At 34.4% G+C, this 9454-nt stretch overlaps 1 protein-coding gene across 4 annotated transcripts in view; it reads left to right on the forward strand.

The window, feature by feature from the left end:
• LOC119838553 (leishmanolysin-like peptidase) overlaps positions 1-4248 on the forward strand; it is an 80081-nt gene extending 75833 nt beyond the window's left edge. For all 4 annotated transcript variants that reach the window (XM_038364534.1, XM_038364536.1, XM_038364535.1 and 1 more), the window contains 4 exons: positions 307-401; positions 1348-1419; positions 2941-3072; positions 3846-4248. In XM_038364534.1, the coding sequence (XP_038220462.1) occupies positions 307-401; positions 1348-1419; positions 2941-3072; positions 3846-3992 (446 nt within the window). In that variant the 3' untranslated portion in view covers positions 3993-4248. The remainder of the gene's footprint in view (positions 1-306; positions 402-1347; positions 1420-2940; positions 3073-3845) is intronic.
• Positions 4249-9454: the final 5206 nt, after the last annotated feature.

Genomic DNA, 9454 nt, shown 5'->3' on the forward strand with positions numbered 1-9454 from the left:
ATTCGAAATTCAAATGTAATATTTTTTTATAATTAAGTGTAACAGTATTTATGGCCAGACTAAGTATATATATTAATATTATTTTTATCACGCAAAATAGGCGCTTGACGTCGAGTTGCGGATAACGTGCCCGTATTATTATTATTATATTATTAAGATTTGTAAGTATGGATTATATTAATAACTAGCGGTTCGCCCCGGTTTCGCTCGTGATACATATATAGCCTATAGCCTTCCTGGACCAGTAGTCCCTGAGATTAATGCGTTCAAACAAACAAACATTTATTGTTTTCTAACTTATTACAGAGACGGATGTTAATTTCGCGTTGGAGAATTACGGGCCGCACTCAAAGTGTTTCGACCACAGCGAGAGGGTGTGGGAGCAGAAGTCGTGTAGACAGGTATGCTGGAAATATCATTTATTATTATTTCAAGCAGTGGTGGCTCAGTGGTGAGAACCTCGGACTTCAAAATCGATAAGACGGGGTTCGAGACCGGGCAGAGCGTGCAGGAAATAAAATGGTTTTTCAATTTATCGGCACATGTGAATAACATCACCACTGCTTAAAACGGTGAAGGAAAACATCGTGAGGAAACCGGCATGTCCAGAATCAAAAGTTCGACGACATGTGACATCTGCCAACCCGCACTTGGCCAGCGTGGTGGATTATGGTCTGATCCCTCATAGGAGGCCTGTGTCCCAGCAGTGGGAACATATATGGGCTGATGATGATGATGATGATGATTATTTCATTAATATTCACGCCGGTATAACATATAGGCAACTTTCTATCCCGACATTCCTACGGGATACGGACTTACGCGGGTGAAACCGCGGGGCGCAGCTAGTTACACATATAAACCTTCATTTTGAATCACTCTTTCTATAAAAAACACCCTTTCAAAATCCGATGTGTAGTTTTAAAGATCTAAGCATACATATATAGGGACAGATGCGGGAATGGATTTTGCTTTACCTAACCTATAAGAGGCTCTATCACAGTTATTATCACTAAAAAAATTATATTAGACTAGCTGCGCCCCGCGGTTTCGTCCGCGTAAGTCCGTAACCCGTAGGAATATCGGGATAAAAAGTTGCCTATATGTTATTTCAGTTGTCCAGCTGTCTACGTACCAAATTTCATTGCAACCGGTTCAGGAGTTCTTGCGTGAAAAAGCAATAAACACACACACATCTTACAAACTTTCGCATTTATAATATTAGTAGGATAGTAGGATTTATATTTATTGTCTTACAATGCTGTTTAAGAGCAAGTGAGACAATTTAATAGATTCTATCATTAAAGTATTTTTTTTTGTTTATTTTTTTTTTTTAATCTATTTCAGATACGCGAGTGGCAACACTGGGGTTCGGGTTGCTATAAGTATAAATGTGACAACGGTCGATTACATATTGTTGTAAGTATATCTTTTACATAAATAGTCCCGTGTCCCCCAGTGGGGTATGGGGCAGATGATATACATCTGTTTCACTGATCGATTTTCTTTATGGACAAGTAGGTCTTCTGTGTCCTGTCAGACCGAGACATTTCTTTTGTGTTTCCCCACCAGGAATCGAACCCGGGACCCATCAGTTCTACGCTCACGCGTTAACCACAGAACCAAGAAGGCGGACTTTTACATACAAATCTATACTAATACTAGCTGCACCCGGCAAACGCTGTTCTGCCTTACTCTTATCGTTTAGTGGTATGAAAAATAGATGTTAGCCGATTCTCAGACCTACCCAATGTGCTTACCAAATTTCAGAGGAATCGGTCAAGCCGTTTCGGAGGAGTATAGAGACTAACATTGTGACACGAGAATTTTATATATAAGATTATAAAGCCGAAGAGTTTGTTTGTTTGTTTGAAAGCACTGATTTCAGAAACTACTGGTCTGATTTGAAAAATTCCTTCAGTGTTAGATAGCCCATTTATTGAGGAAGGCTATATGCTATATATGTATCACGGGTGAAGCCGGGACGGACCGCTAGTTAATGTTTATAGATAATATTTTGCTTGTAAAAAATAAATAAATAAATTTTATCAGTTATATTGGCGAATTATGCATTATTAAAAATATATTTCATGCTAGCTATAAACCGCGGCGTCTCTCGCGTGGTACTCCAGAAAAAAGAGACTATGTTCTAATCCAGACTATAATCTATCTCTGTACCAAATTGCATACAGATACGATTAGCTGTTTTTACGTGAAAGATTAACAAACATCCATACTTACGTCCTTGGGGTTTATGATATAGTAGGATCTATTTTATATAATACTACCTATGTTCTGCGGTTTCATCCATGTTATGTTATATAGACATTAACGTAATGTTGTATGTTTATTATTGTATCCCTAATTTTCCAATGAAAACCTTATAAGTTCTTCCTGAGATTAGCGCGTTCAAATAATATAAACTCTGCAGCATTTTTTGGTAAAGAGATCAAACAGTCAAAAATATATAAAGTTTTAGTTTTACTTTATCTCATACTAGCTTTGGTTCGCGCGCGTTAAATTCAGAGTAGTTTAATAGATGTTGCTACACTAGCTGCGCCCCGCGGTTTCACCCGCGTGAGTCCGTATCCCGTAGGAATATCGGGTTGCCTATATGTTATTCCAGTTGTCCAGCTGTCTTCGTACCAAATTTCATTGCAATCGGTGCAGTAGTTTTTGCGTGAAAGTCCAACACACACGCACATCCTTACAAACTTTCGCATTTATAATATTAGTAGGATTAGGATTATAGTAGGATAGTAGGAAGTAGGATATAAACCTTCTTGTTGAATCACTCTATCTATTAAAAAACCCTATCAAAATACGTTGCGTAGTTTAAAAGAATTAAGCATACACAGGGACATAGGGACAGAGAAAGCGGCTTCGTTTTATACTATGTAGTGATACAATCATATATAAAGAAGTGCTAAATAATTTCAGGTTGGGAACTACACGTACACCTGCTATTTCGCGGGGCAAGTGCTGCAGGTGCGGATCATACAGAAGGGGTGGCTGCATAAGGGGGGGGTGGTGTGCCCCCCCTGCAGGGAACTGTGCGGCACTGAGTTTGCCGTGAGTATGATGAGATATGTATTTAATTGAGATACAGGTCCTTTGAATTGCATTAGACTTTTTTTCAGGTTGGTTAAAAATATCTGAATGTTCATTTGGAAGTAGTAAAAAAATATCATATTATAGGCTTGTTCGTTTTGTAACTTGGCCCTTGCTTTTAATTCAATATTTCTTAGGAAGAAATAACAATTTAATAAAACAGTCCCAAATAAACGTACAATAAAAACTCTTATTTCCAAAGCTATATTACAATAAGCGATCACCACCGGCCGTGAACAGAGGTGAGAGCAGAGGTAGTGTCTCTTCGAATTTGATGCTTTTAAGAGCAATGGGATAGGAAAGGATGGACAACTGGAAAGAAGGAATGACCTAGGAAGGGTGAGGAAAAGGAATCGTTCCCGCACTCACCGTACGAAACACACTAGCATGTTACTATTTCACTCTAGTTTTCTGTGGGGTTGTGGTACTTCCCCGGTGCGGGCTGGCCCAATTCGTGCCAAACTGTACTCGACTCCCACATATAAAATACTAGCTGCGCCCCGCGGTTTCACCCGCGTAAGTCTGTGTCACGTAGGAATATCGGGATAAAAATTGTTTATAAATTATTCCAGTTGTCCAGCTATCTACATACCAAATTTCATTGCAATCGGTTCAGTAGTTTTTGCGTGAAAGAGCAACAAACGCACACATATCCTTACAAACTTTCGCATTTATAATATTAGTAGGATATTTTACTAAAAACTTAATGATTAATATGGAAATTATTATTCCAGTCTCGAAACGAATATTGCAAGGGTGGAGAGGAAGCCCCTCCCCCCAACCTCTATCCGAACGACGTGCTGACCTGCAACGCGACCAAGATCACACAAACCGCCATTTTACTATTGTCCACCATTTTGTCGTCTCTGTTACCACCATAATACAGATGCTAAGCAAACGCGCATGCTTGACAGTTTTGCATGCGTCAAGCTAAACTGTCAAACTGGATTTGTAATGCGTGTTTGCGAAATTGGATGCCAACGACATTTGCAAATTAATCGATTTTTTTTATGTTACATCAAGCGATGATCGTGATAAGATTGTCAAGCTTGCATGAACGGACATTGTGTTGATTCGGTTACACGATTTGTGAACATTTCTTACTGTGAAGTTTGTCAAATTTGCATGAATAAATAATAATATATAATGCTTGTTTATGGCATAAGATTGAAAAATTTACATAAAATTGTTTTAGACATAAAACAATCTTATGCAGTAGATACATATTATGCACCTATAAGTTGATCAAATTTACATTAACAATGTGATAATCAAGTTATAAAATAGATCATCCAATGAACAAGATTTTATAAAAAAAAAATATCTCTGATTTATTAATGCAAGCTTGACAAATTGCATGACCAATATTTCATGCCAATTTAGTGGAAGAAGCAGCTTACTGCGTTTCAGAAACCAGAACTCTTAGTTTATGTTTTGTTATAATATACCTTACTTTGTGATTTATATTTAAATAATGTTACCTTGTAAAAATTGTAAATATGTACTCCGAAACATCGATTGTATAAAATGACAGTGACAGTGACATTTGGCCACAGATAATAAATTATGAATAATTTTTTTTGTTTTTGGTCCTTTAACTTTTGTAAATAATGTTCTATACGTGATAAATGTGAAGTTAAATTTAAAAATAACTTAACTTGAAAAAGTACTTAATTTTTTCGTTTTCTTAATATTTTAGATTTATTATTATTAAAATATTAATTACCTGTCCCTATGTTATTTTTAAGAAAGAAAAATTTATGTTCGTATCTTCCTTGCAGTGCGATAATGTCTTTAGTTTTTTATGCTCATATAAATTAAAAATCTTCTGCAAGTCTCGCAAGTCATTATCTCTTCCACAAATAAAAAAATAACAACCGTTTTTTTTATATAGAGATATTAAAAAAGTGCCTTTTCACATTAAGAATTTTAATTTCTTCCCGTGTTTTGGTTTTCCTTATTATTAAAACATTTCATTTATATTTATGTATTTTAAATTACGAAAATAAGTTGTTTATATGAGCATAAATTATTATATATAGGTATAAAAACTTAATTTTACTTATTTTCAAGCCATAACTTATTTTTTACTCTATTTTAAGTTAAATTAAATCGATTATTCGAAAATTATATGTGAAAATTTGATTAATTGATCGTTGTATAATAGTAAGATAGTTTTTCCGCTGAAATCTTTTGATTCGTCATTTTACAAACAACTTCAGAAATACAATTTAATTAATACAGTTTATAATATTGTAAAAATAATAATAAAATATGATTTTGCAATGACACTTACATGTAAAAATAAAACGATTTAAACTTTTGAAGTGAAACTTCTTTAGAATCGTTGTGATTTCAAACCTGATGCAACGGAAAAACGACAGGTAAGAGACACAAATACAAAAATGTGTACAATGAAGCCGGCAAAGAGTGAGACAGAAATATACATACTATTTTATATTACTGTAGTTTCACTTCTATCGTGTGTGAATCGCAGACACACCTTTATATTTTTTTTTCATTAGTATAGTTACATTCAGCCATAGAGATCTATATTCGACATTCAAAATGGCTACCAACTCCCATGAACATAAACATAACTAAAAGATTACATGAAGATTACGAAATTGTTTGTAAAATGACATTTTAATTTATTTATGTAAGTTGTTTCACATTGAAGGGAGTAACAATGCAACGAGAAATCGTGGTTTATTTTTAACCGACATTTCCAAAAGCGAAGAAATTCTCAATTCGATTTTTTTTTGTTTTGTAACTATAAATACGTGGGTTTTCAGCCGATTGACATGATTTTTTTTGTGTTTGATAGGGAATTGTCATTTGCTCCCATTTTAGAATCTGCCGCGGTACCTCCTTTTCGGGAAGTCGGTAACCGTTTATTTAGAAAAGATTTACATTGCAGTACGGTGCTTAATTTGCTTTAATTTTATAATATTTAGATGTTAAATTTTTATTTATTTTATTAGGTACCAATACTATTTACGCATTGTTTAAATTTTGTTTATTTGCCCATATATCTTATTTGTTTAATTACAATTTTCGTTTTTAATACCTATTATGATTTTTTGGAGTTTTTGTCTTTATCATATAAATAAATAAAAATCACTCGGATGTGATGTTTTACACAGTTGATTACAGCGCCATCTCTTGACAAAAAAAATATTCTTCACAAAACGTGTTTCACCAAAGTTTTTTAACATACAATTTATTTAATTTACTTTTTGGTATCGTAATTTCGATCGAAGTGTTTTTAATGCGGTCGTAATACTTCAAAAGTTTGTGGTAATTTAAGCGTTTATACATTTTTAAATTAATGATTATGCGAATGTGTGAGTTATGGATGTAAAACGAATTATGATGATGATAAAAGTATATTTTACTTAGTATGTATTTTATTTCCCTCCAATTACTTTAATATAAAATGTTTATATATAATGCTGTATGTAATGTTATGTTTGTATATTTAGTATAAATAGTTTAAAATGTAACAGGTGAAATCTATGCTTATCTAATAAGAATGTTAAACTAAAAAGTCAGGAACTGCTGGACCGATATCAAAAATACTTTAACAATTATTTATTTATTTATTTATTCTTTATAGTACATAGCACCGAAAGAAAAACAATAAATTGTCATTATAAAAAAGACCATAAGGCCGCCTTTTAGTGCATATGTGCCGGACATATGCACTAAAAGGCGGCCTTATTGCTCAAGAGCAATCTCTTCCAGGCAAACTTTTTGTAAAGGAATATTTAACGTGTACGCGCACAAGGCAATTATATATTATGTACATGATCCCTGAGTGTTATAGACTATATGTACCACGGGCGAAGCCGGGGTCGAGCACTTCATTGAAAGAATTTCTTTTATAAGTTTATGTTTGCATTCAAAATGATGAACAAACACTACAAACAACATAATTTTAGTACATTCCACATCACAATTTTAGTTTTTCGATACCTGATTAGTTGTTTCATGGTATTTACCAATAACAAACCCCAAGGTCATGTCACAAGTAAAAAAAATACGATTACCGTTGTCAGATATAAATCAGCGTAAATTATGTTGTGTCCAATTTTAATTAAAGCATAACTAATTAATAAGTGGAGACACGCGTGACTGTAACATAAATTTGTTCTAATGAGCTATTAATACTTATTTCGCTAATTGCTATTCAGACGTCCGTACGAAAATGAAGCAATACGCTCTTTTTATTGTTTTATTCGGGGTGGTTTTTTCTGAGAACTATAACTGTGATTTTTCGTTCGGTAATATTTTTTTCGCATGTTTTTATGAAGTACCTACTGATTGATGAATCGCAGACTTTCTTTTAAACCGACGTCACGACGTCGTCAAAAACAAAAGAGGTTACCATTCGACTGTAATTTTTTTTTGTTGGTTTTCTTACTTGTTAAATCCATGGGTTTTCGACCGAAAGATTTGTGATAGTTTTTGAGTTTAATAGGGAATTGTTGTTTCATTCAATTTTGTAATATAGGTGGTACCTCCTGCCCAGGAACGTCAATGACCTATTTCTAGAAAAATATTAAAAATTCTAAATTTGTCTATCGTACTGAAGACTTTAATAAAAGCGTGTTAAAAAATGCTGTCTTTCAGGTGACCCAACGTGGAATTACTCGAAACTGTTTTACAATAGAAAGCACGTTATACCGGCGGGAGTTACTCTTTATAACGTGACTTTACCCGTAAGTGTAAACTTTTTTTATTATTATCTAACGGCAAATACGTTACGTAGGTACACTCCCAGATTTTCAGTAATGCAAATACCACAGATATTATAATAATATACTAACAATAATACTCTTTGAAAAGTGTTTGTGAATAATGATTTAATTAAAAGAAAATGCGCTGTTCCTTATTTGTATTTTATGGATAGCATATCTATTACGATTTAATAATGTCTTTTTTCTCTCAAAAACAGCTGTGTTTTCTAAAAACACTGAAGGCGGTACATATCTGTGTACCTACCTATATAATCACTACATAGTATAAAACAGAGTCACTTTCTCTGTCCCTATGTCCCAATGTATGCTTAAATCTTTAGTTCCGCAACGGATTTTGATGGGACTTTTTTTTAAGTGATTCCAGAGGAAGGTTTATATGTATAATAACATCTATTAAACTACGCCGAATTTAATGCATGCGAAGCCGCGGATAAAATCTAGTATAATATAGTAAAATTGTAAACACCGTTAGTTTAAAATTGCTCGCTATTCGCGCATTATCGTAATAATATAATATCGTATCAATATGAATAAATGTTTCTTTATTTTTCGGTACACTATAATCTTTTTTTTATGTCACCGTCGGTAATGGAGCTGATGGGTCGCCTGATGGTAAGCGCTGCCACCGCCCATCAACATTTGGAGAGACGTGAAGTCGATTGCAGACCTTACGCCTCTACAAGTGTATGACCGACTTCTGAAATCGGAAAGGGATGTTGAAAGGATTGACAAGAGGAATAAAGGAAAGGACTGAGAAGTGTAAGGAAAAGAATATGAGCTTCCGGCTCCCCCACTTAACGAACGAAACACAGCAGTATGCTATTTCACGCCAGTTTTCTGTGGAGGAGTGGTATTTCTGCTGACGAGCTGCGAGCTGGCCCAATTAGATACGAAGCGTGCTCGACTACCACATACTAAACTAGCCTATCGAAGTGAAAGCGTTAAATTGTGAAATAGAAAATAGAATAATTCAATGTTAGGTGCGGTTTATTTAAAAACTAAATTAGGAGCTCCGAAAACTTCAAGGCGCGGACGTTTTGAAAATGTAAAAATCTAGTCATATACAGATAGATGCGATATACTCGTATTATAGTCTGATGAAATTAAAGCGTTGATTTAGAAGCAGATGTTACGGATCACAATGTTTCGACAGTTTGCAGCCTTGCGATTTAGGTTGTAATCTTAACTGTTATAATGTTACAGTGACAACTATAATGAAATAAATATTCATTTTTCCAGCACGAAAAGAATCAAATGATAAGTTTTGTCTGTGTGAATTTCACGGCTGTGGACCTAGCGACTGTACAAGTAGCATTCGCGAGTCTCTTCAGAAGAGTGATTATTTACTTCAGCGAACCCAGCCTACACGACGTGTCTGCTAGAATACTGGCTCTAGACCATGGGTATTGATTGTCAAGCCCTTCACAGACCTAGCTATGATTAATATTGACAGGTGTATCCGAGAACAACCACGGCAGAAAATGATTAACCAATTCAATAATTTAAGGGTTGATATGTAGATAAAATAGCTCTTTAACTACATATGTTTATTCTAAATTGCACCTGGATTCGTAATGTGG

This window comes from Zerene cesonia, unplaced genomic scaffold (genome assembly GCF_012273895.1).
Source record: "Zerene cesonia ecotype Mississippi unplaced genomic scaffold, Zerene_cesonia_1.1 Zces_u003, whole genome shotgun sequence".
Taxonomy (NCBI): Eukaryota; Metazoa; Arthropoda; class Insecta; order Lepidoptera; family Pieridae; genus Zerene; species Zerene cesonia.